The 27,956-nt window shown below is 37.3% G+C and overlaps 1 protein-coding gene across 1 annotated transcript in view; it reads left to right on the top strand.

Moving 5' to 3' along the window:
* SIM2 (SIM bHLH transcription factor 2) overlaps positions 1 to 27,956 on the top strand; it is a 59,653-nt gene that overhangs the window by 11,462 nt on the left and 20,235 nt on the right. The window contains exons 5-8 of the mRNA XM_084297600.1: positions 4,994 to 5,102; positions 20,661 to 20,746; positions 22,994 to 23,193; positions 26,558 to 26,664. Coding sequence (XP_084153726.1) covers positions 4,994 to 5,102; positions 20,661 to 20,746; positions 22,994 to 23,193; positions 26,558 to 26,664 — 502 coding nt within the window. The remainder of the gene's footprint in view (positions 1 to 4,993; positions 5,103 to 20,660; positions 20,747 to 22,993; positions 23,194 to 26,557; positions 26,665 to 27,956) is intronic.

Raw genomic sequence — 27,956 nt, 5'->3', positions numbered from 1 at the left:
TATTAAATGTTTTTCTCCCTGTAATGTTTTGAAAAGATCCACAATGTAGCTAACTACTTAAATAGATTCATTTAGTTGGTATGATTGTTTCAAAGCACTGAGTGTTCCCATCTGCCCTTGAAGTAGTCTCATTGTTCTGTCCTGCTTGCTGTTTGCTAAGTGCTAGCTGGTCTAGGTTTTGTCCAGATTTTTTTTTTCCTTCTCTTTTGAGGAATACCAAGTCCTCTTGTAGGTCTTAGTATTATTCAGTCATCTGGTGAAATTAAAGACCCACAGGATCAGTAGGACAATGAATAAACTTTGCCACAGTCAAGGAGAAGGGACAGAAAGCAACGTGTGGGCTTCAGTCTTCTTTAGCTGGTATGATCTTATGGCCCTCTGCACAGAATGTATTCCCTCTGTGCTGCACACGTAAGTGTGGCTCTATAAACCCTACTGCAAGATCTGCTAAGGAAAACTAAAGTATTTTATTATGTAGTAAATATTACTTACTGAAGTAAGTTTTCTAAGCAAAATCTCAAATATTTCGCTTTAGCAAAGATTTGTAAATGAATGGGTTGTATCCTTGAACTTTCCAGGTGTAGATCAGAGATGACAGAGGCACGTGAAACTTAAGGGCATGTTTTAGACTCAAAACACTGAATGCTCCAGCAGTTTAACAACATTTTTTTATTTCCTATTATTATTATCATTTTTATTATTTATTTTTAAATAAAATAAAACACCTAAGCAATGCAATGATTTTTCCTTGGCTTTTGTAATATTGTTTTATGATCTAATGTGTACTTGATATTGCTCAATGTTCCATTTTTCAAGAGACAATTTTGTTTTAAGTAATGCTACAATTAATTCTAGGCTTTTCCTAAATACTAGCGTATTAATACATTAATACTGGGATATTCCTGTAAGCTTCCCAGGGCTCTAAATGAGTTCTTGTTCCTACAACTCTGGAAATCACTGGGAGTTTTGCCACTGTCATCAACAAGAATGAGATTGGCCTGTAGAAGCAAATTTTGCAAGTCTCCCTCACCAAGTCATAATCCCACACTATATTTTCAACAAGTGCTCTTATAGAGCTCCAGCCAATACAAGCTGAGACCAGAGTGATGATGATCATAGAAAATCTTTTAGAGAGTGCATAGAAAGACCTTTTTATTAAATAATTTGACAATTAACTAGTCCACACATCAATTTCCAGTTAAAGTGCAATTTGTTTTAAAATGTATATTTGAACTAAATAAAAAGTTCATTTAAAAATATTTTGCAGGATATTCTTGGAGAACTACTACAGTAGCCTTTATCTTCTAGTATATCTTGAATTTAGGTTAAGCAGAAAGAACTTAGACCTTCTGAAAAAGCCTTCATAGACAATGTTGCTAAGCTAGTTTAAAAATGTAAAAACAACATTAAGGATTGTTTTTCAGCAATACTTGACTCACTTCTGCCTGCAATTTTAGAGAATCAGAAACAATTTTTCTGAAAATACTACATCTCTATTTGTGGACCTGTTGGTTAATTTGTGGGTTTGGATTTTGATCAACCTTTCCACTCAACTTTAACAGTAAATATTGTAAATACTGATGGTTAGGACCCCATCCTCCATCTAATTTCAATTGGCCTCAGATCATTGTTGAACTGACTTGTGCTAGCTGAGATAGAGCCAATTTCTTGCCTCTTTTTTCCATGGGTAGTAAATAGGTTTAAATTCCCCAAATATTCTCCCCCTTTCCACCTCCCTCCCCTCATCCCCTCACCCCTGAGTCCAGAGACACAGAATGGAAAAGAAAATCCTCTTAGGAAATAACGGTGAATTATATATATACATATATATATATATATATATATATATATACATATACATATATATTAATTGTGAAAGTCTGGACCTTGTTCCAGCCATTTTCTGGGTCCATGAGGGAGCCAAGCTTATCTTTGACTTTTGATAAATCTTGAAATATTTAACCACAGACATCTGAACTTTTCCAAGAGTTTATTTTACTTTCGTCAAATAAGTATATGAAAGGCAAAATATGTAATTATTTGCTCTAGAATCCATCTACTTAGTCCTCTGTGTTTATTATGAATCTTTTCTTGGCAGGAAAAAACTGTGCAGCTGAGTTACACATAAAAAAGCTCTTAGTAGGAAATAGCGATATTTGGTAGTAAGCAGGTATTTACAGATATTAAAAAGCTGCATCGAGGAAGCTGGTTTAATAAGCCTGAGGCAAGGGATTTTAGAAGGTTTATGAATTGAACCATATAATTTATTTTTTTTTAAAGTTTTCAGTGTTTCATTGTAGGCTTTAAAATAGCATGCATATACTATGTGTAGCAGGAGACTGTGGTCAGTTTCAAAATTATGTATACATATTTCGGTTATTTGACTCCTATTTAGTCCCCTGTCTTTGCTGACGGCTTTATGTTTCCACTAGCATTTTTACAATCAATTTTGGTTTCAGTGTTGTATATTCACCTCCCACTGACTTTGCTGGGGTTGCAAATACATACATCAGAGTAGAAAACATTCCTACATATATAATGAGAAAAGCTAGTCATTAGCTTGACAAAGTACTTTAGTTTTCAACTTTAGATATAAAACTAAAATATTTCTATTTATGAAAATTATGTGATGAAAATGAAATTTTGAATAAAAATATGACCTTGAGCCCAGTCCTGTGAATCCTGTGAACCAATGATTACTTTAGTCAGTAGTTCTTTTGCAATAGGCAGCTACTTTTGGAAAAGCAAGAGATACCCATGCGTCATACTTGTAAGAGAGTAGATACATGTCAATGTGGTTATGATTATACTTAGTAATGGCAGAGTTGCAATAAGATCTTGATTACTACAGTTGATATTGCCAGTCAGGTTGGTTGGCGTTGTTTCTGTAAGAAAGTTGAAGGGATAGATAGTTTGCACATGGCTACCTGTGAATGATTTTTTTTTTGGAAGCTGAAAAAGAACAGGGTCATAAATGATGCTCCTTTTAGTTCAAACACTGATTACAACTGTGAATTTCTCCAATTACTGTTTTTTTGTTGTTTTGGTTTACTAAGTGTAAAGGCCAATGAAATGCCCGTCAACATAAGAATTATTAGTTTTATGTGTCTGTAGGTGATTATGATATTTACAGACTTAGCTATAGACACTTGCAAATGTGTTTTCCCCCATATAATTAAAAACAAACAGAAACAGTGAAAAGCATGAGTCACAGCGAGATTATACAGTCTCCCTCCCTCCCTCACCACTAAAGCTTGAAGATGGAGTTACTATAACAGGTTTGCACTGTTATAATCCTGAAAAAGAACAGTCACTGCTTTTTATTATATTAATTGCATATTATTAAAAATAATATATATAAATGAATCAACATAAATAATCGCCTTCCCTTCCCTTCCCTTCCCTTCCCTTCCCTTCCCTTCCCTTCCCTTCCCTTCCCTTCCCTTCCCTTCCCTTCCCTTCCCTTCCCTTCCCTTCCCTTCCCTTCCCTTCCCTTCCCTTCCCTTCCCTTCCCTTCCCTTCCCTTCCCTTCCCTTCCCTTCCCTTCCCTTCCCTTCCCTTCCCTTCCCTTCCCTTCCCTTCCCTTCCCTTCCCTTCCCTTCCCTTCCCTTCCCCCTTTCTTCCTCTCCTTTTCTTAATCTTTTCCTTTCCTTCCTACCCCTTTCTTTTTATCTGTCTCTTTCTCCATCTCTCCTCTTCTTTCGTCTTTACTCTTTCTGTCACTTTTGCCTTATTCAGTGAAATTTTACTCTGGTTAGACTATCAGGTCAGTGTTGGTGTTTTTGTTTTTGCAGGGAGGGGTTGTTGGAAAGAAGAAATGGGGAATAGATGGCTAGAAAAAAAAAAGGTTAGTTTGCATAGTCTTGGGAAGAGACATTCCATGAATAATGCAGAAAATGGAACTATGAGAAACATTTTCAGAAAAAGATTTCTTTGTGGAGTAGACAATTTCATTTATTCCAAAGAAAAGGCAACTCACACATCTTAGCAAATCAGTAGGATTGGCTCAGAAGAATAGGTTAAATTACTTCACCTCTCAGCTGTCTCTGATCTTGGGGGCCCAAGGCACATCAGGCCACACTGAACAATTGGGCAGCCTGACACTAATTTAAAACACAGGCTCAAAGTATTGGTTCACTCCTTAAATCAATTACTGCATCTATCTGGAGACTTTTGTTGGTGAGTTTTATACGTGGCAAATAGAGTTAGCAAAAAGGACATACGGTGTACGCCGCTCATTTTTTGCACAACAGTTATTATGGGTACAACAGTGGGAAAGATAGAAATACATTCCTGAGCGAGCAAAGTTCAAGTGAGAAGAGAGAGTACAGACATTTAAGATAGCTCTCTTAGTCTTTTTAATGTGCATGTTTACTTAAAGCAGCAAAGGCTCAAGCCAGTGCTCATGAAAATCTGTGGAAGTCTGTCTTTTGAATTCACTGGCTACCGTTTCTGAGCTCTATGTACTGCTGTGGATTGAATGTTGTGGGCAATCTGAAAAGACACAAAAGAAATGTGTAAGTCTAGCAGTTTGGCTCCAAAGGCTCAACTGTCAGCTGAATGCAGGTGATAGTTTCTGGGAACCTGTCAAACATTTTTTCATTTTTTTATTTTTTGGATATCTGCCTTTCTGAGAGACATTAATACTGCTCAATGATTTTATCCCATTTTGTGGTAACCTAGCATTTCTACAGCTGCTCTAGTTTATCACTTCATTCACTAGCTCTCTCTACTAGCAGCTCTTCTGTGTCCAGATCATCATCATCAGAAATTCCCACAAAAGCCCCCAAAATGTTAGTTACTGCTGAAGAAGGAAATAATGCAGTTTAAGAAGTATAATTTGGAACAAGTTTTTGATACATTTGACTTATGTTTAAAAAACGGTGTGTAGTTATCCTGATACAGTATATGCAGGTCACTTCAGAATGTTTGGGGGATAGGAAAGGAGAAAGGGGAAGCAGCACTGCTTCATGTGTTACATGTCTCTTCACAGGTGGAGCTAACTGGTAATAGCATTTATGAGTATATACATCCTTCTGACCATGATGAGATGACAGCTGTTCTTACTGCTCACCAGCCTCTTCATCCTCACCTCTTACAAGGTACTTGTGTGATCTGTGGTCAAACTACCATTGGAAAACTTAAAAAAAAAAAAAAAAAAAAAAAAAAAAGTAACAACTCTAGGCTGTGGCAAGTTCATATTTATCCATTATGAAGCTATGTATGCAAATGGAGAAGGAGCATGAACCTGAAACTATGATCCAAGAATTTGGTTTGTGGCAGTAAAGAGAGTACGGTATCCTAGATTAAATAATTCTTTTCATGCCATGGAATCCCTGCAGTTTTAAACTGTTATTTAGATTTTGCCCAGTGGCAATTTCATCTCTTGTTTTGTCATCACTGGTGAGGTTGCAGGAATGTTGCAACTGTCTAGCTGTGCACAGCTGCAGCTACGTGGTCTTAGGGAAAAAATAAAGAAAGAATACGTTAAGCAATTTGTAAATAGGTGGACACTTTTACTATTATAAAAGCAACTGTTAAAACTGATATTTTTATGAAAACCCAGAGCTAATATTCTCCACTGCAGGAAGAAGAAAAATGGGTTTTGTAAATTACCTACATTTAGAAGCTTTCATATAAAAAGTGATCTCTCTGGGAAAATAATGTCCTCTTGCCTTGATGCTGGATCACTGATTCACCAAGCCTCTCCACACATCCCGTTCAGGTGCTGCAGATGATTCACCCACGCGTACCCATACAGCATGGTGCTAAGCTGGATGGAGTGTCAGGGAAGACAGCAGAACTCTTATTATGTGACCGCCTGGATCAGACTGTCCACACTGGCTGTGCTCAGACACCACACATAAAAATTAACATGACCCTTTGTGTATTGTTACTTCAGTATTGTTGCTACTATATAATTAACAAACATATGTGCATCTTTACACCATCTCCAGTAGCTTTCGTTTCCCATCGGGCAATTCTTTGAGCTTTAAAATATCGGAATGATTTGGCTCCATTGTACAATGTGCTTCCACGTATATTTCACAATTGCTTGATCAGTTGGAGCTCACATCCTGCTAGAGCTTTTACTGGGCTTCTTAAGACACAGCTCCTAAAAACATGAGGAGCTTTGGGTTTGCACTACCATCCTGTTCAGGAGCTGGAAGTGTTTTTCACAGTCCTGGTGCCTGTGCGGTTTCTGTACTTGGTGATCTCACCGCAGTTCTGACCACTGTGATTTCCTCAGCACTACTCTCTGAATGCAGAGGAGCCGAATGTTCCTGGGAGCATATGCAGTGCTCAGAGTGGTATAAATGAAAGGACTACCATAGCCGTCTTCTCTCTTCCTCCTCCCCAATCAGATTCTCTTGTGTACCTCCCTGTGTCTTGAAAAACAAACTCTTCTTTTTCTTGGACTCTTCTTATTCTAGTTGCTACTTGTCTATTTCATAGTTTTTCTAATTCCTTTGTCAGGGATTTTTTTTTTTTTTTCCAATTTTGACATTTAAAAAGATACCAACACATTTTATTCTTGTCCTACTTCACTGATGAGTGGAGGGGTTGACTCTGGTATAAATCCATGACTTTTAATGAAGTTCTGCTGGTATCTGGAATTGGTAGTAAGACCTTTTTATAAACACTCTCTTGTCAATGGCAATGGTGTCATGGTTTTGTTAATTTTTATTTTATTTTATTTTATTTTATTTTATTTTATTTTATTTTATTTTATTTTATTTTATTTTATTTTATTTTATTTTATTTTATTTTATTTTATTTTATTTTATTTTATTTTAAGTTTTACAGATTTAAAGTCACGTGCAACTGATTTGAATTGTTTACTATGTCAAGTACAAATTATGACTCTGGTTAACCAGAAGTAAGATAGCATATTAGTACTGCAGTCCCAGAAGGTTTTGTTTGTTCAGAAATTGCTATTGCCTGCTTCTTACTCACATTTGGATGTTTTCAGATGCTTATTTTGCCTGTTAGCATTTCTTTTCTGAAATAATCAGGTCCCTCTCATTTTAGCTACTAATGGTGAAATTATTTATTTCATGAACAAGTTCTCCTCATTGTGAAGTATAATTCTGTTCTGTTTTGGTTGTGTTTGAAAAGATTTTACACACAATTGAAATTGTTAATTTCAGTTTACTTGCAACTGTTTCAGTATGAAATTCTGCAGCTGACTAGCCCCAGTTACATGCCTCATTCTCTGTAGCTTGCTTTACCTCTTTCTATATAGATGCTCTTTTTTATTAGCATCAAGCTCTGGGTTCTCAGTGCAAAAGGTAAAAGAAAATTTACTTTGAAATGTGATCCATTTATATGTGTCTTGTTTTGTGTAAAATTTCGTGTAGCAAAAGAAATGGATAACATCATCAAAACAACAGCATCTTATTTGGAATCTAGACTTGGGAGATAAATAAAGCAGTTAAGCTGTGTTCTGGTTTGTATAGGGATTATATTATGCAAATCTTACTCCGGTGTCTCTTTCCCATACAAAGCATTGAGTTGGTGTATGAAAATGTGCAGAATCCATAGCTAAACAGAGTGAGCAAGTATTTATTTATGTCTTCCCTGTGCCAGTGGTTCCCTTTTCTGCAGTGTAAACATTAAATCTTAAGGTATAATTTAAAGTTGCCTGGCACATAGAAATCATAGCAGGTTTCCTGTGTATCTTCAGTGAAGTCCTGAAACCTATTAAATAAATGGTAGGAAGGAAGTGACTTCTGTTTGTATCTTAGTAGATATTCTAAATATTTAAATAAAACATGGAGTTTTACAGATAACTTAGTACTTAGGGAAGTTGAGTGAAAGTGGCTTTATTTTCTAATAATAGGGAAAACAGACTTTTAAAAGAGCATTTTTTGTCTTTTTGGTTTGATTTTTTTCCTCTTCTGATCTCTTACAATGTATCTGAATCATCAAGTCACTGGGTTGAATAAAAAGTTTCCCTTTTAAAATTTGCTATACTTTAGATCTCTCCAGTCTGTGGAATTACTCAGGAGTAAAATCAATGTTGCACGGCAGATACAGACATTCATAACACAAATTTGCAGCATGGCTCACTTAACTTTACTTGCTCAGGATGTATTCTTCAGCTAATTCTCAGATATGTATAAATATTTTTAGTTCAGTTGCTGTTTCAACAGTTGTAGCTGGGTAAGATCTATTATAGTAGAAATAAATTCACAAATGCAGGCATACATATCTATAGTTTGTATTGTTAGTGGTATTAAATAATACAAAGTACAGGTTATTTTTGCCCTCCAGTTTTACGGTCTTTGTAAATTTTTATGCTCTCCCCTTATTACTTCAATTACTTTTAATCTTCTTCATTGTCCTTTGTTATTCTCCTTGAATCTTCCCTACATTTCCAGTGCTTCATCAGCTTCGTATAAGCTTTGCTAAAAGACAGATAGTACATGAGAAAGGTGGAAGCCTTGCAGCTGTTGAGCTCTATAAGTCTTATTTGTGTGAGTTTTATTTCTCAGGGAAAAAGAAATTATTGCTCAATGCATAAAATCAGACATAGTGGGGATTTCTTTATATAATGCTCCCTGTCACATTATTTTTCTTCAGATATCTCAGCCATCTACTTAAACAAGATATATTAATATTAAAAGTATAAGCCTTCTTAAATCATAACTTTTTAAGTTTTTAAAACCTGGCTTATAGTTCCTAATATTTCAGGTACAACAAGGCATGTCTCCAAACATAAAAGGTAGATGCCTTACTATTTTAAAAGAAAGTGAAAATTCTTGAATAATCACATACCTCCAGGAGTTTGGATTCCATAGGAATTTTAACTGTAATAAAATTTGGGAACATGGAAGATGATAATCTAGCTGTTGTGTCACCTCTATTCAGACCATGCAGTAAAGACATAAATCACATTATGGTAAGGAAAGTTTTTGGCCCAAGAAACTGGAAGATGACAACTCTCAGAAACATTGAAAAGTCATACAGGACAAGCAGCTCAGTGTGAGCTCTGATGGTGATGCTGTAGCCAAAAGGGGTGCTGGGAAATCTTTGTGCATATAAGAAGTGGAATAGTGAACAGGAATAGCAAGGGTGACTGATTGCATTTTTGTATGGTATTAGTGAAATGGACACTGGATTTTTCTGCATAATTCTGTTGTCCACTTAAAAAAAAAAAAAAAAAAAAAAAAAGGACAAATTGGAGAAAGTACAGAAGAGAACCACAGAAATGATTGAAGGACTGGAAAAACTTATAATGAGAGATGAAAGAACACCATCTGTTTGATTTTTCAAAAAGAAGATTGGGAGGTGACTTGATAACTGTGTCTGCTTACTTCCAAGGGAAGAAAATACTGGGACTGTTTTAGAAGAAAAAGACATATCAAGAACCAATGTCTGTGAACTGAAACCACAAAAGCTCAAATTAGAATAATGCATACATTTATAACTAGGGGTTTGATTAACCACAGGAACAAAATACTAAGGGAAGCAGTGGTTTCTTCCTCTTTTGATGTTTTCAGATCAAGGCTGTATGCCTTTATAGAAGATACATTTTAGGCAAACAGAAGTTACTGATCTCAGCACAGGAGTAACTCACTGAAGTTTAATGAGCTGCAATGTACAGGTTAGACCTATGATCTAATGTTCCTTTCTGGTGTTTAAAGTCTATAAGCTATGACTCAATGAAAGCCATAAGCCCCGTGGTCTGTGGAGGCTTTGGAGAATTTCAGCTTTAACTTAAAAAGTCTTTAAGCTGCTTTCTTATTTGCATGACTAGCATTGAAAATGTAAAGCAATATGTACTGATCCTTTGCTATGAAAGAAGCCAACAGCTGGATTCTCCTTCTCAGGGTGGCTGGGGTAGGGAAAAATACCCTCTGAAATACACATTAATTGTGGGTATGCCTCAGCGAATCATCTCACATGAGTCTTTAGTCCGGCTTTGCACTTGTGAGAAAATGAATCCATTATATTCGACTGGAATAGGTTTAGAAAAAAAAAGAGAAAAAAAAAAAAAAAAGGATATCTTTTCCAAATGATGTGTACTGGCAGTGCTCAGGTTTCAGATGACTTCATTGGTTCTTCACTCCTTTCCAAATACTGCTTATAGCATTTGCAGCCCACAGCATGTTTCTGTGACCTGGTTTAGTTCTATACCTGTGAATCCTTACACCTCAGTTTGGCACTCCCCACTACCTGTATCTGTTGCACAGGCTGATATCAAGATTCATGGGCCTCCATGCAAACATATGCAGTACTTTGGTAACAGAAATCCAGGAGTTGTTCTGTGGTGTAGTGCTAATGGCTTTTTAGCATCTGGAGAAGTGGTTTTGATGTATGCTGTCTTCTCTGGAGCACCTGAAAGTTTCTCTTCTGTTTCTTCCAGTAGTGGGACAAACAGACTGGGTCCACTGGATGAGATTTTCCTGCTGGGGCAGAAGATGGTCACCAATCAGGGAGGATGGGCCCAAGATGTGGGGATGCTAGTTTAACAGCAGTTATTCAGTTTTGGAAGACTGCAAGGTTATGTTTCTGACTGGCTGTAAGGCTCAATACTTGCTGCCCATCTCCCCTGTTTAGTTCAGGAGACCGAGTAGGTTGTGGTGCCATGCCAAATCTTACCAGTAGCAAACCATTCTGGGGCTAGCCTGGTGGGAAATATAATGCCAGCAGAGGTTTGTGAAGCAATTGCTACATGCTACTTTGTTCAGAGGTGACAAACGTTGTCAAGGTGTTTGAAATAGTGTCTGGCTGTTTCAGGGAGTGAATGAGGAGATTGCACCAGAACTGTTGGCTACACACAGCTCCCCCTTGCGTGCTCTTTGGAGGAAACAACATAATGACACAAACCGGGCTGCACGTACTAACATAAGTGGGGATTTTATGCCCTCCAAATGATGCTGCTATCAATAGTGCGTCTGTACCAACCACTTTTCCTAACACTTTTATTTAAAAAGAGCAGCATAGTGAGGTAGGCTTGTAGCAACATAGTAACACTCACAAAACTATCTGGAGGATGTTGGGAAATGCTGTACCTCCTGAACCATATCTACAAGAATAAAGCAGGACATTTTTGTATGAAATATCAGGGTAAGGAAAGCTGGGTATGACTGGTCATCTGTCACCACTGTAGCTGAATACAAGCAAGCAAGCCAAGGAAATTGGAAATATTTGTATTGCAGGTTGAGTGAGCAATAATGAGAGGGATTCAGCATTGCATATTGCTCTTCCATGTGTGTATTTGGAGTCAGCTCATTTGACACAGTGTGTCTTTTATTGGTTTCATGTGTCTTTGTCTGATATTTCCATACTTTAAAACAGCTACAGCTTCCCAACCTTTGACTTGCACACCAAGGCATGGTGTACTAAAAGCAGTTTGTTGACATATTCCAGAGTAGACAAAGGGAAAGAGGAATACTATAGTTATTACCATAGACGTACCAATTATTTCCTAACAACTGGATAATTCTTATGTGATGTGTTATAAGCCTAATGTAGGTAATACAAAGAACATGGAACACATTGTGTCTGGCTCTCCAGCTTTTGGGGCACCGTTTCAGTCCAGCTAAGAAGTAAATGCCAGTTCATACTTTTCCTCTAGAGGAAGACCATTTTCCCTACGCACATCTTGTTTGATACCAAAAGAACAGAATAGAAAAGTGTACATCTGGAAAGCTCTTTTGTTACACTGGTTTAAAGATTTTTGTTCTAGTAACACATATGCAAAAAAGACAAAAGTTATTAGGATTTATTTTTTGTTTTGATTCATTTAAAAATACAGGAGAATTGTTATTGAAGGCTAATGGTTTAACATGATGACCCTGCTGCCACTGGTGGAGTTACTTTAAACTAGGGAAATCTAGAAAACATTATTAATTTGGATGTGCAAAAGTGGAAAGAAGGGCAGATTGCTGGCACCCCACTTTTTTTTTTTTTTTCCTTTAGTAATTAGCAGTAAAGTATACCAAGAGAGTGGAGTGTTTTGGACTATAACACTTAGACTTTTCCTTTCTGCCTAATGCTCTGCTGAGCTTCTTCTCTAAATAAAGGTTTGGAAGCATCGTTTCTAGGAAAAAGGAAAATTTGGGCAGATCTTGCAAGTTTGGAACTCAAAGACAGAGGTTAGCAACAGAGCTGATTTCTTTCCTACCACAGCAAGAGCATTACCAAGACAAAACAAGTCAGCCTGCAAACTTCACTTTTCAACTTAGTATGTGCTTAGGAACTTGCTATCTATGTATATAAAATCTGCATTTTTGCAATGTAAGGCATAAATATCTTATCATTCAACTAATGCCACTCATTTACTAAAAAGAGGTATTCTCAAAGGTATACACTTCAGGCTGTAACCTGCACATGAATATGTGATATTGCAGTGCAACAGGGAGAAAGGAAAGTAATTGTTTTATTTCTTCTCTCTTATTTGGAATCCAGTTTTAACCACACAATCCAAGGAAGAGTGGGGAAATGTGTTGTTCACACACCCCTTTGCATGCAGTATTTCAATTCACAGAATAGTTTTATTCACAGATTCACTCTGGCACTGTTCTTTATGGAATGATAATAATAAAGATGGTGGTCAATATGCATCAGGTTTCACTCCCGATTTTCTCCTAGCTCATTTGCAGGCCTATTCTGAATAAGGGAAGTCCATCACAGGCATTTGCAAGCCTATTCTCACCCTGGCTCTGTTGGTCCATCCTTGATTCCCAGCTTCAAGGACTTCCCTAGAACCATGCATGCTATTGTATAAGCTTCTCCTTTGTATGCTCCCTACCGTGCTTTTACCTCTTTCGTGTTCTAGAAGTTGGCCTCAAACACATTCAGAATGAAGGACTGGAAGATGTGACATTTTGTCTCTTCTGTGTCTTACAAAAGCCGTAGCCTTGCTATTCTCAAAAAAAAAAAAAAAAAAAAGGCTAGCCAAGATGCTTGCATGCTCTTTTAGTTAGCATTGTGCTGTGTGGGACCCAGATGCTTTGCAGATTACACAAGAATAAGAGCGAAACATGTGCAACTTTATAGTGTAGAGGAGGTAAGATGAAAATAACCAACTGAAAGGGTAAAAATATGCAGGGTGTTTGGGGGATGGGCAGTAAAGTGTTATCCAGACATGAACTTGTGCTATCTGTGTTTCCACCCTGTAAAACAGTCCAGAAGGGACATGGAGCACAGTTTATCACACATTCATGTCTCAGCACTAGAGGAAGGCATGTGCCTCCACACTAGTTGCAGGAGGGAAGGTAGAAGCAGGTAACTGTGCGCACCTGGACTTCAGTCAAGGTGTGCCATGTCAAAATGGTTTTCTTCTCCTGTACTATAGCTGACCTTTGATATTACACTCAAGCTGCCCCTTAGAGCAAACAGGAATCAAGATTTTAATTGATGTGGCACATCATTAGCTGTGTCAAAAGCTCTCAGTTTTAATGTTGTTTCATAACCTTTTGTGATGATAGATAAGGCATACATGTACATTTTAAAAATGGTACTTGGTGCAGCAGTGTGCAGATTGCATGACTATGTATGTTAATTTATGAAGTGGATCTATAACAAAACGATGCCATATTTTGCTGCTATCAAAACTTGGGAACTTTGGGAAAGAGATATAAAAAAAGTAGCTTTTACCTTACAGAAAATAAAGACACGAGAGGTGAAGCTGTGGAAAAAAAAAAAAAAAAAAAAGATGATCTTTTCTCAGTCCACAGTACAAACAGCATGCAAACCACAGAACTTTGTGACTGCTTTCTTTCAAAAGAGATGAAAGATGGAGTAGAAAGCAAAGATGGATTTCATAGTTGCACCCCCAGGGATGGACAATTCTGGCTTCCATGAAGCTAACCATAATTTCATAGAAATGCTTGGAGAATCCTTTTTGGCAGTCTTGTGCATTATGAGTGAACAAATGCACAAATTCTTTATCCAAAATAGCAAAACTCATTTTCTGTACCATGACATTTATTCTGTTTACAAGAGTAAAAAAGTACAAATCTGTAAAATATGAACAGGCTATTTTGTTCTTGAGTAATGCTTGCAGTCAAAATGTATTGTTTGGTATACTAGGCAAGGAAAAGAAAAGGGATAACTGAGATGGCATACTTTGTAGAAATTATGTTAAGAGCTGTCAGAAAGAAATATATCATCAGTATGTCCAGAGACAACAATGTTTCTCTGCAATCTCCTTTGCAGGTTGCTCTGTGTGGATGTTAACAAACAGATAAATCTGGGGTGGGATTTGAATTAAGCCATTTACTCTCTGCATTATTTATAATTCATTTAGTCAATTAAATTGTAGTGGTGCTTCAGAAAGGGAGCTTCTGTAAGACGCCCAAGTAGTATAGTAGTATATTAGTGGACTAGAAAAACTTCTCTGAATCTGATAAGGGAAACAGAGTTTGTCTAAAAAATAAACAATTTGAAATGACCATCTGGGACATGGATAACGATTCTACCTTGCAGTGTATCCCCCTGGAAAACTCATTATATATGATACCTCAAATTTAGGACCTATTAAAATATCGATAGTAGCCTTACTGAAAAAGCCAGGATCTCAGTTATTACACTTTTCCAAAATTACACTTTTCCAAAAAAAGAGAATCAGAAAAGACAGAGAAATCTGCTCAGAGTATATAATCATATTGATCAAAACCAGTGTTTTGCTTGCATCAGATTTCCATGTATTACCAATCACCCAGCTGGGGAAAGTGTAAAATTAGAATTAGATAAAAACTGAAAGATTTACAGATCACTCTTAAATAGACTTCAGTAAGAGTTTGTGGAGCAATGGGGAGAGGACAATCCCTTTCAAATGTTAAACATTGATACAGAGCAAACAAAATCAGAAATTTACTATCATGAATAAATCCAAGTTATAATCCAAGTATTGGAAATGGCTGGAATAGAAAAACTGACCTAAGATCACATTCCATGACTGGATCAAGAAGAGTAGTATGACAAAAATGAGAGGGTAAATATTTAGAAAGAACCTTAAAGCTCTGCTTTTCATCTCTAATTCCTGTAGTAGATAAACACAACATCAATAAGTTCTGGGAAATGTTAAAAGCTGTATTAAGACAGTTGGACTTCTTTTCAGGAAGCTATCATCCGAGCATTTCAAGATACTTAGCAATTTAGAAGTGGGGGAAGAATTTTCTTTTTAGCTATACCAGCTGTTGAGACTTTTCTTAACTCACCTTCTGAAAAAATCTTGAACAGAAGAACACGCAAGCTTTGAAAATTATTCAACTCATGTAAAGAAGTATCTATTTTCCAATTACTTTAAAACTGTTTAGAAGAGGGAAACAAGTCACATTCACGTAAATGGAGAAAAATTGATATTGATGTGGAAAGTAAAGGTGAAGATGGGAAAAACTGTGCCATGCTGCGAAACTTACATCCAAAACGGAAAGCTGCATTAAAACCTTTCACAAAGATACACAGCTGTTTGTCAGAGTTATAGACAGCTAGGGCAAATGCTAGAGAATATGCAATTAAACTTCACTTTCATCATATGTGTTGGACTTGCTGGAATAATAGGTATTTGAAAGAAATAGCACTAAGAGACCCATCAACAGTGAAATTTATCAAGCATTGCAACAAAAATTCACATCTCTGTGTGGTGACCGCTCACTTTGAAACCTAAGCTGGCTGTTTCCTAAATATATTCATAAACTACTTGCATAGGAGAAGCAGAACACTGTAGTGTTCTGGAAAAACAAACAAACAAACAAAAACTATCCAAATACATCCCCACTCCCATTCTCTTGCACACAGATGCACACATATTCACATACATTCTCATTCTGTATGTTGAAACTTGGACGACTTCTCTGATCTGCAGTTGTAAAGTACAGCTTACCACGGGGAACATTGTTAAGCTTAATGAGTTCTCCTTTGTTTCTTGCAGCTCTCAAAATGCTATTGTGCAAACACGTCAAGTTAGGATCCATACACACACACACACATTACAATGTTGTAATGTGTAACACATTCGTAACAGTGTTCTTTTAATCATTATCACTAGTAATAATATTATGTACATCCTCACACAGAGAGATAGGATTTCTTTTGTTTGGAGATGAAAACATCTTCATGCTGGATTTGGTTTTATTTCTCCATCTCCCTTAATAAAAAACAAACCTACAAACAAAGCCGAGTAACACATAGTTATCAATATCCATAGGGTTTGAATGGATTACATTTTCTTCTGTACTTCATATGGAAGAAAAAAGTAACAAAAGATTGTTTCAAATGGTTTGTTTTGTGTTAACTCAGCTAGAACATCTCAGTAAGACTTTCTGGCTTACTCGGTAGTAGCTTTTTTGCTACTCTTCATTAGATGATGCCAGCAACCAGAGTTTAGTCTTTTCTCTGAATAAATAAATAAATAAATAAATCTTTATATTTCAATTTCAATTGGAAGATTTTACATTTATACATAGATTTTTACTTTTTTTTAACACTTAAAGAAAAGGTGTTAACATCACTTACAGTGACGCATTTATGGAGTTAACATCTTGGAATAATTAAATACAGTGGTTAAGCTCCAATTATTAGACAAGTATGAGTGTTCTCTAATACTTTAGAAGGCTACTTTCCTTCAGTATTACTTATAACCTAGAATGACATTTCAAGAATGACATTCAAGAATGTCATTCAAGAATGACATTTCACTATTCATTAATCTCCCTTGAAGTTTCATATATACATGCTTATTCCACAGTTCTCTCAACCTTGAACTCTTTAAGAACTGCTAGTGCTTGATTGATTTCCTCTGTGCTTCAAGACTCTTTTACCTTCTTGAAAGCCTAGGATTCTTTCTGTTATTTATACATTCTGTGCTTACATATTTACATGATAAAAACTCCGGTGATATCAATAATTATATTATGAGGTCTATTAGCTTTGAGAAATATATATATATATATATTTTTTTTTTTTCAGAGCTTAATTGTGATTGATAAAACCATTTAACTCATCAGATTATTCAGTTACACTCATTTCACATGCCTGAAGTGCTCCATTTACATTTACTGTTCTTCTTGCTTTACTAATTTGAGACTTTTGCTACACCCTTGGACATCTCCAGTCATTCTGCTTTTACAGCAGGTGCAGGACATTTATGCTACAGGCTTTTTCCTGCTTTGTAACTGTGCTTACATGTCTACTGTCTCTTCATAGTTTTGTTATTAACGTCTGCAGCAGGGCAGCATGCATTAACAGTTACTCTTCTCATGTCTCCTCTGATTTCTTCTATATGAATATTCAGCTTCTCCCTCTTTGCTTGCTAGACCTTTAAGTACCTCATTTGCTTTCTACATTCTCTTCGTCAGAGTAGACCATCTTAATTGCATCAAGTACAGCCAGGATGTGACAACTCAAGTTTTGCATTATATTGATGAATGTGTTAGCATCCAGCAGGATACCAGGGTTCTTTATTTCCCAATCTGCTTTACAATTACAAATTTACTTTAGTTCTTTTTTGCTTTGCTACCCTCCTTCTGCTACTTTTAAGGGTACCGGGGATTCACACTGGTAAAGATATCAGTTTATATGAACGCTAATTCACACCATTCACAATCTTGCACATTTAGGTTCTTTATGTGAAGGGTTTGGTCTTACTGCTCCTTTATATTTTACAGTCTCTTGATCAGATCTGGAGATGGTTTTATTCCCAGTAGATGCACACAAACACATGCATACACAGAGCTGACCAATAACATATCAACATGGATGGGAGAACAGTGCTTTTATAAGCACCCCATACACACAAACAGTGCTCACATAAGCAGAAACAGTATGAGTGGCCTGGTCCCACTTTTTCTTGCCAGCTAACCACTCACAACGTTTGATAGTGGATTTTACATAGACTCACAAGAAATCACTCTTGAAAGCTTTTGTATTCTTCAGTTACAATGCTGCAAACAAGGTGTCAGATGCCATGCAGTACCGGCACATCATTCACTGGGCACCCTGAGGTGACCACTAGCCTTAACTAGCCACATAACAATCCCAGCTGGCTGGTTTAAAATGTGGCCTTGTGCTTCCATCTGTGCTATGGGGCATGTTTCACTATGAAGTAACTCTTAGGGTTGTTATGGCCCAGACCATCCAGAAATGGTGAGGTTCTCCTTTCCTCCTTTCAGCACATTCTATTTTTTCCCACCCAAAATGGCAACTCTCATGGCAACACTGGGCTCCCACACAAGCACTATCAGTCGCAGTTAATACACACAGAAGGAGGCTTGTTTATCATCATGTGTACACTCCTTTAACCCCTTCAGGTAAAAAGGCTGTGTTGTTGGTCAGGGTCCAGATTCTGTTGGGTGACACTAGCCATCTCTCCTTTTGCTTAGTTATCTTCATGTCAGCAAGCTCAAGCTGCTGAACTGGAAGCTCACAGATGAGTCCCTGGTTACCTCATGGGTAATTCTTCCCTCTTCAGATTGCAGACATGAGATGTAACTGGTTTAAGAGACTAGTGTATGTTGGTTCATCAACACAACTAAAAAAATAATAATTCAATGATTAATGGTTAATAAATACATCATTATTAAATTAGAGTTATCATTATTAAATTAGAGCTGTATCATTTTGCACTTGATTACATACTATAAAGTTACCAGTTATTAGTCTTTGGTGTCACAAATCACAGCTGCCATTAAATTAAAATTCTATCACACATCCCTCACCCCACCACTTCATACCAGGGCACATATCCTTCCTTACACTGCTCTCCCACACCACACAAAACCCTCGCCCTCGAGTTGTTTTAATCACTCTTCTGGTTTTCTTAAGATTCTGTAGCTAGTTAAGAGAACTGATGTTCCAAGGGGACCTCTTGCTTGCCATTAACCATCATGAAATCAAGGAGACATGACCCCTTTCTAAATAATGAACTGATCTCCAGTTTTAAACAGTGGAGGAAAAAAAAATGTCTTACAGTTTGGGTATTACTGTAGTTTTATAGACACTCAAAGACCACAGTTTAATCATAACCCTATTCCTGGTGGAACACTGAAGTCAGAGCTACCTGAATGTTTCTGTAGTAGTGTCTGCACTAGTCTCCAGTAGTCTGCTGTAATATTTAAAAAAAGAAAGAAAAGAAAGTAGAAGTAGAAGTAAAAAAGACCAAAGAATAAGGCGTCCAGAGGGAGCTTTATACTGAAAGAGGTCCTTTAAATCTTGTGGCAAGACATTTTAAAAGCTTTGATTTTACTAATCATCTCTTCTTATAAAAGAATGTGAGAATGGTAGCAACTCAGTCCATGCTCGAAGACATTTTATTGTCCTGATCACTGTGCATTTTTCTTTTTTTCTCCCATGGCAACCTCAAAGAGAGAACTTTACCTTTATTTAGCATGTATGGGACTGTGGCAGAAAGAGAGCAAGCACTAAATCTGTAGAAATCTGTACCGAGGCAATGAATTGCACCAATGTTTCTAACTCTCAGATCCATTCTTTAATCATGAGATCATGCTTCAGCAGCAGCAATCTGTACTGTATGGCTTCCTCCCACCAAATTGTATACATTTGTATTTAAAACTCTATAGTAGATGTGCCAGTTCATTTAGAGTGCCTGTTTTTCCCCATACGGATCTAATTTGCATTAGGAAGATAAATGGAAAATTCAAATACTCAGGAAGGCTGATACTAGTTGACATGCACTGCATGTTGCATTTATCTTCCTTCCTGACCAAGTCATTTTTCTGTGGTTATATCTTCAGATCTTTAAATCTGGAACTTAATGCAGAGAGTTTATTGATTTCCAGGTAGTGGTCTGAGGCTCAAACCGCTGCAGGTGTGTGGCCAAGAGGTGCTAACTGGGTGATGGATTCACAAAAATTGGGAACACAACAGCTAAGCCAAATTAAAGCAAGAATCCAGCTGATTATAGTGGGCTTTGTATCAAACCCTGTGGGGATTTAGAAAGTAATACACATTGCAACAAATCAGAAAAACTCTCTGGTTCCCTGATTTTCCTATTCACAGACATGTCATGAGTTTGTTTTTTTTTTCCCTAATATAGTTGTTTTCTGCTGACCTGCAACTTTCAATAATGAAATCTCAGAACCATTAATGATGTATGAAATGTTAAAGGGATAACTAACTGTTAAAGAGAATAATAACTTATTCTTAGGAGAAAATATAAGTGTACCTGAGCAATATTTAACTTCAAAAATTTCCTTGAAATTACCCTTGAAGACATTAACAACCATCTAACAAGAATAGCTCAGAAGTCAGTGACACAGTGATACAGAGGCCAGAATTATGCCAGCCTGGTCACAACACACAGACTATTACAAAAACAATGCATTTTCTTGTTTCCTGTTCTGCTATTACTTCGGAGAGCACTTTGCCTTGCCTATGTGCCAAAGAAGATTCCTTCCCTTTACCAATACAGGCTGGTGCCTGGCTGTTCAGAAACAAGGTGATTGCCTTGTGAAGGGTGGTTAAAAGCAGAAAATTTGACACCTCGTCCTGCTGGCTTGTCCAACTTTCACAGGGAATCCTAACATCAAGGTAAAATCTGAGGGTGGAGACTGAGTGGGGAAGTAGAGTGGTTGACTTCTATTGCTGCCTAAGGTAAAAACAGTTATATTAAATTGTCAGGGGCAAAGCTATGGATAGTTTTGGAATCTTCAGTAAAAAATAAGCAGTGTGGTTTATGCTTTCAGAATACGAAATTGAGAGATCCTTTTTCCTGAGAATGAAGTGTGTCCTAGCCAAGAGGAATGCAGGATTGACATGCAGTGGCTACAAGGTAATGTATATGAGCTTTTATTTTCATGTATTCAACAAGAGACAAGTTCATTTAGTTAGTTTGTTTTTAAGTATGTGTGGCTGAAAGCAAAGTCTTTGACAGGAAGTATTAGAACAGATGCAAAAGTGCTGATTGCAGACTCCCTCAGTAATGCAACTCTAGACTCTCCCACAGTGAGTTAGAGTTTGCTTTGTGGCACATTTCCATATCCTGATCCCCTGATCTTCCAGATGGGGGCCTGGAGCACACCCACGAGGGTGAAAATAGAGAGCACAGACAGGTCTCATTCCCTTATGAGACTGGAGGCAGGTGGGGCAGGAATCCAGGCGCAGGAACTTGGAAGTTCCCATCTCCCTCTGCCTTGGTATTACTATGTTTTGAGCAGCCATAAAGTTGCACAGGTCACCTCATTGGCCTGACTAGAACTACCTCAATGTTAATGAGACCATAACATTGCCCTAAATCATCATTGTTATCAGCTCAGGGTTTGAACAACTAAGTTTGTTTACAAATCCTATTGCTTGCAGTAATTTTCTATTTACTACATGAAATCAGCAAGCCACAGCAAAGACTGAAATTCTACAGTAACACCTGCCATTTGGGTAGTTCCTATTCTCAGCTTTACAGTATGCACTTGCTGCTTTTTGAGCTGCACAGTAAAATTTTATCACCTAAGCATCAGGAGAGAAGGGTATTTCACATACAGTCTCGTGAGGATTTGTTTTGTCTGAGTCATTCTAAAACAAAAAGAAAAGAATGCAAGAGAAGCTGGACTCATTTAAGGGACTTGTTCAAGTTCCAGACATATATCTGCCTATTTACACTGTTATCTACCTGGTTACACTGGTAGTTCTTCATTATGGGCCCTCGTTTGCCCAACTGCTTCCCAGCAAAAATGGATACGTCCCAAAGCAGAATGTGAAATCAGGTTAAAAATTAGAGCTTTTAGTGGTGGCATCTCTGTTTTATTTTCTTTTTTTCCATTTATGACAGGTAAATAGGGGAGTCACCTGCTTTCTTCTTTTGTTCATTATCAGAAGTTTACACAGTGAAACTGTTAAGGATGTATTCTTCTAGAAAGATGTTGGTTTAAATATGTTATTCTCTTTAACTGTACTTAGGGTCAGGACTTAGTACTATTGAACATATCGTGTGAATAGCTAAAGTGCAGGAAAAACTCATGAATCAAGTATTATGAGAATTAGTAGGATCTGCTGGGAGATCTTAAATAAGTTTCTGAGCATACTAATAACTTGATGATTGGAGGGGAGGAAGGAAGGTCATACCAGAGGATCCTATTTATAGGTGGCTGTTTAGTAGGTTGTTTGTAGTACTAAATACACTGGAAATTAATTCCTTTACATTGGACCCAGTTAAAAGTCAAGCATATATGGAAATTAATAATGGATGTGTAGAATGTATTTCTGGTTCTCCACAAAGCCTAAGCAGCGTCCTGCCTGCTGTTTGGAGTAGAAAATTGGCAGGAGCACAAATAATTTCTAAACACCAGTACTACATTAAATAAATCTTAAGTTCTGGAAGAATCCCCAGGTTATTATTTTTTCCCTCTCTTTAGCAGACATTGTGGATTTTTACAGTCCAACACTGAAGTTAACACTCCTGTGATTGGGAATTGTATATGGGGATTCAGGAATCTGATCTCAAGACCCTGGATTTGGTCACATACCAAAAGAATGCCAGATGAACTTGACTGAAGAACTTAGTTAAAACTAATTTCCAATGCATTTACTCATACAGTATTTAATCTCTGTAAATGTAATACATTAATTTCCACTGGATTTTGAAGTGTGTGTTTTTCACCAGAAAAAAATGGGTCATGAAAAAGTAGGTGTTTATGTGCACCCATGAGAGAGTGAGAATCTGAGACATTTAAAAAAGTAACTTCCAGATTTTTTGATTAGCAAACAAGAATTCTGACTGGATCTAGAAGAAATTTATACCTAAGAAAGTTTAAAGTGTTGACTAGAAAGCAGTGTAGCTAGTCCCAAAGAGAATATGCTTTAATACCGGACTGATCATGTTAGCAGCAGTAAACACAAAAACTGCATTTATCGTGTTTTAATCTCCATTTATAAATTAACCACACTTCTGAAGCCCTAACAGACTATGCAGTAATTGTGTTATAAGGATGTATTGCTTTATAACTTCATTGAAACCGGGTGGTCAGCTGACTTGCAGCCTCTTCCATTGCCATCAGATACTGAGTGTGTTTTCTTTTCATGCCAGGTGATCCATTGCAGTGGCTATTTGAAGATACGGCAGTATATGCTAGATATGTCTTTGTATGATTCCTGTTACCAAATCGTTGGACTGGTGGCTGTAGGTCAATCTTTACCTCCCAGTGCAATCACTGAGATCAAACTTCATAGTAACATGTTTATGTTCAGAGCAAGTTTGGACTTAAAATTAATATTCCTAGATTCCAGGTAAGCAGCTATTTCATTTCTAGCATAAAATGTTTTCAAAGTAAGTGTTATAAGTTGCAGTGGTTTCCAAACAAATCAGAATACCCATAAAAAGGTACTAAACAGATCTGGAAGACAAAGACTGTGAGCATCTTCAAAGCTCTTCAATGCAGGCCATACTCTGTCTTGAATGCCAACATAAGCCTATATACTTTGACTAATAGTTACCTACATTTTCAGAGAGTCAGCTAAAGCCTTGTTGCTGATTAATGTGCAGAAGAGCAGTAAAATGTTTTTACTTTAAAGAAGATAAATTTTAACATGCAAACCTAGTGGAAGTAATAAGCATGCACCATCATCTGTAATTGAAACACTGAGCTCAAATTACTTTTCAGGGTCATCCAGAAAGCTTTTGGCAAAGTAGTAAGAAAAAAGAGTATTTTACACTTTAATGCCTTAACAATGAAACCAACCCTACTAATTGTGGTTTGAAGGAAGCAAGGAAAATGAATTCCATTGGCTACTACATGGAAATACAACCTTCCTAAAGAAAACCTGGGAAAATATTTCTGCTTAGGAAAGAGAACCTCATCTCCACCTTCAGTGGATGTAGCTCACATACCAGCTAGGAAGAGAAGAGCGCAAAAACAGAACTGAAGGAATTATGAAATGACTCACTCAACCCTTTTTGAAAACATGGTATCTTTTAGTATACAATGATTCTTTGTACAGTGCAGTTCAAGATACCTTCAGGGGAAAGGCCCAATTCCCAGACAATATAACAGATTTGATCATTGACAGGATGATCATTCTTTAGAAATCCCTGCATGTGGAGCAGTATGTCACATACTCTCTCATTTCCCTGACATGCTGGATTTGTTAGAAGCAGAAATGATATTTATGTGTAACAGTGAAAAAGACTGTATCCAAGACTGGGGAAGTTTTGCATGGCAGATCAGCCATGCAAGAACATGCTCCTTTTCCATGCTAAGTCAATTAGATAGTGGGCCATCAGTTGCTAAAATACAAAGAACTGGTTGTTCTGGATTTTTTTATTTTTATTTTTGGCATGCTTTACTTAATGTAACAGCTACAAAGAAGCACACGGGGTTCAGCAACATGTCTTTGCATGTGGAAAAAAGGAAATGATGTGCCTAAGAGGAACTGCCTGGAGACATAAGTGTCTTCAAAGGAGACAGTATAACCAGAGGTGTTGACAGGAGCACAGATATAACCAGTACTCTTGCATAGCTGTGTTTACCAAAGAGCAGATGCGTGTCATCCACACACAGGATAGCTGGGGGTATTAAGCGCTACCAGAGCCCTTTGCTTTCCCAGCTGAGCAAACCAAGTTATATTTGCCCTGAGTAGGGGCGTACTAGGAATAAGACAAAACTGTTTTCAGGCTTGCTTCTGGTACCCATGCAAGAAAAAAAGTTGGTAGATCTTTAGAGGTAACAGTCACAGAGCGGAGAGGAATTACAGCATTACAGTCATAGGAAGAAACAGGTAAGACTTTCTAGACACTCAATACAATACAAAGCATGCAAGAGCTCATTTGTCAAGGTAACTGGAAAAAGGAGGCAATTACTTCCCTCTAAATGACCTGCAACTTCTGATTTAGGTGGTGCAGCCTATTTTTCCATTGCTACATAGATTCCAAAGGCTTTAAGGAACTGTAGAGGGCAGAGCTGATCATCAGGGCAAGCTCTTTTTTTCTCCGTGTGGATTGACAGAGATAACAACACTCAGAACCCAGGCTCCCTACAGCAGCTTACTGAGGGCTTGCTTTTGTGTTAAGGACGTCAAGCAGCTAAGTTTATTTCTAGATTCCAACACTTAAAGTGAAGCTGCATTTCCAGAAACATTCACACCTGGCTTGGGTTTTAGCTTTTTGTTTGTTTGTTTTCTGGATTAACTGTCTCTGTACTCAGCCATTACGTGAGCAGGATGAACTGCCAGCTTTGTTTTAATTGCAGTAAATCCAGAAGGAGCACTGAAATTTGAACAGGATTTTACATCAGTATTTCATCACGCTGATAGGTGACTAAATTCTTAAGTGAGAAATTGGGCCTCTAGAACCATAAGCCAGGAAGGACAGGGCACACTGCAGAGGAGAAACAGAAGCATGTACTCACAAAGCCTGCTGCAGAAAGAGAGCACACATGCTTGCTCTGCATTGGTCATCCCTGAGGCAAAGGCATGCAAGATTTTCCCAGATGAAGGCATAGCTAGGGCAGGTATGGATGTATTTGTACTGTATTTGTAAATCAAGCCATGAAGGCATTGTTTTTGTTTTTTTTTTTTTTTTTTTTTTTTTCTGATTTCCTTGCTGTCCACATGATTATGTAGTGTTAGAGCAAGTGTAAATAAGATGCATAATAATTGTAAAAAGAAAAAAGAGAAGATAAAAAGAGGGGAAAATAGGAAAAAAAATGGAGAAGAAAAAAAAATAAAATTTACATTATCTGCAACCCCCAGTGGCACAGGTTGCTTGAGACCCCTGCATTCCTTTCTGTAGATGCTGCTGTGTTATTCTTTGATACGGAGTGTATCCACATCAGTGTTTTAGTTCAGACTAGCAGCATCCTTTTGAAGGATGCTTTTTTTTATCCTGGCCATCCTCGCTCACTGTGCTGCAATTTGTATCATTAGGAGGCCCTAGACATGTGAACTGGCTTCCTTCCAGAAGAGTCTAACCTGGAAGCCAACCTCCAGGAGACTTCTAAGTGTGTCCCAGTGTATTTCTGGCCAGTGCAGCCTTGTTCTTTAACGTCTGCAGAGATGCTGCCGTTTCAAATTCTTCCATTATTCTTCCACTTCTTCTCAAGTGAGGAAGTTTTTCTCAAGTCTAGCTTCAGCTTTCCTTTTCTTAGCTTGTGATCTTCATAGCTCCTTGTCTCTCCACATTCTTAGCTGGAATAAACTCCTGCTTCCTTCTTCTGTTAGTCATTAGCCTGAATTTATTTATAGACCATGATCACAGCCTCTACGGACTGACATACATGCTATGCTTGTATGTTTGCAAAAGCAAATGAAAGTTTGTCAGCAGTGCACAAGAGTAGTTTTATTGTTTCGTGACTGGCTCCTCAACTGGATTTTTGTGCAAAGGATCATGCATGGCGGTGGCAAAAGCCCAAAGCTGAAATAAGTAAAAGAACTCTTTTTCCTGTCTGTGTGTAAGGCTGGCCAGGGAATAGCTGCACCTTGCTTTGGCTGGGTTGAGAGGGTTTTATGTTCTTATAAAGATGAGGATTCTGTTTCCAAAACTAATATTTTGTCCTACAGTTTTTAGGTACCTTATTTGTTGGCGCAATCAAAAGTTAGGTTAATGAAACTGAATATTCCTAGAGATTTTGCTTATTATGGAATCTTCCTTTTCTAGAGTGACTGAATTAACTGGATATGAGCCCCAAGATCTGATAGAAAAAACCCTCTACCACCATGTTCATGGCTGTGATGTGTTCCATTTACGATATGCTCATCATCTGTGTAAGTAAAAAGAATACTAGACTGAAATTTATTAGCCAGAGTGAGAAGTTTTGCAGGCAACAGGCACTATGCTGGAAAGTAAAGAAAGGTTTCCATATCTTGACTGAAGCTTGATTTTCAAAAGTGCTTGGCTATCACTTAAGGAAATGATTACTTCTGCAAATAAGCTAGAAAGTTAATATGCTGTGCTTATACAAATATATCTGGGTACTTTTATCTTTGACTTAAAGGATCTGAGCTCTTTTGAAAATGTGGACTTGATTCTGGGTGGTGAACTCCTGAAGGAAAAAAAAAGAAAATACAAAAGAGCGAGTGAGTGCGCAAGAGGGGAAAATCTGGACTTTACTATCCTCTGTTGTTAGAAGAAAAATTATGCAAGAGCTCTCCATTCCTCTGAAACATGTTAGTAATAATCAGCCCATGTTTGAAGTGAATGCAAACCCAAAAAATCCTGAGATGAATGTTCATTAATAGCATGTGGATGAGGTTTGGAGAATGGAGTGTCAGGAAAAAAAATTACACATTTAATAATTCCCCATCTGCCAACAGAGACACTAATCATATCTTCAAACATCTGGATTTGGGAAGTAGTTCATTCAGTAGCACATTAATTTGAGAAGCAAATTGAGGGAATAGCTGAAATCTGGACTTGGCTCAGTCTGTTGTAGCCCATACGATGCAAAGATGAAATCCAAAAACCAATGTCAGTGAATTTTTTTCCAGATTGCTTCTGTGGACTGAAAGCAGCCAGAGTTACATACTTCTTTTAGGCTTCCTGAAGGAGAAGGTAGTTGGTTCTTCACCTTACTCTGAGCTGTTCATGAGGATTTGGAATATAAAAGAAGGATGTAATTGTGTTTGGCACAAATCAGTGCTGAAACTCCAAGTACTGAATTCTGTTGATGGCCATGTGTACTACACCTGCAAAAGCAAAAGTTGATCTTTACAGCAAGATCATGTTTACCATAACACTATTGATGTTTTTGAGTCAATATAAAATATAAACTAGAATGATTCTGTAATCAGGGATTACAGAATACCCCATTGGGGGCATCCTTTTTGTAGTGCTATTTTCTGCAGCTGGTTGTGAATGTCAACCTGTACAAAAATTGCTCTTTATTTGTACATGACTATTTAAAATATCTATATCAACCATTATACGGATGCTTCCAATATAGCCACAATCATCTCTGGAAAACAGTTTATCTATTTTAGAGCAGAGTCATGGATAGCACTGTCTGTGGGAGAAGACCTGTAGTTTGGCTACCAGTTTGACCTATGTCAGACTGGAG

The sequence above is a fragment of the Netta rufina genome (genome assembly GCF_964035555.1).
Source record: "Netta rufina genome assembly, chromosome: 1".
Classification (NCBI taxonomy): Eukaryota; Metazoa; Chordata; class Aves; order Anseriformes; family Anatidae; genus Netta; species Netta rufina.
The sequence above is the reverse complement of the archived record's forward strand: the minus strand, read 5'-3'. Positions and strand labels throughout refer to the sequence as shown.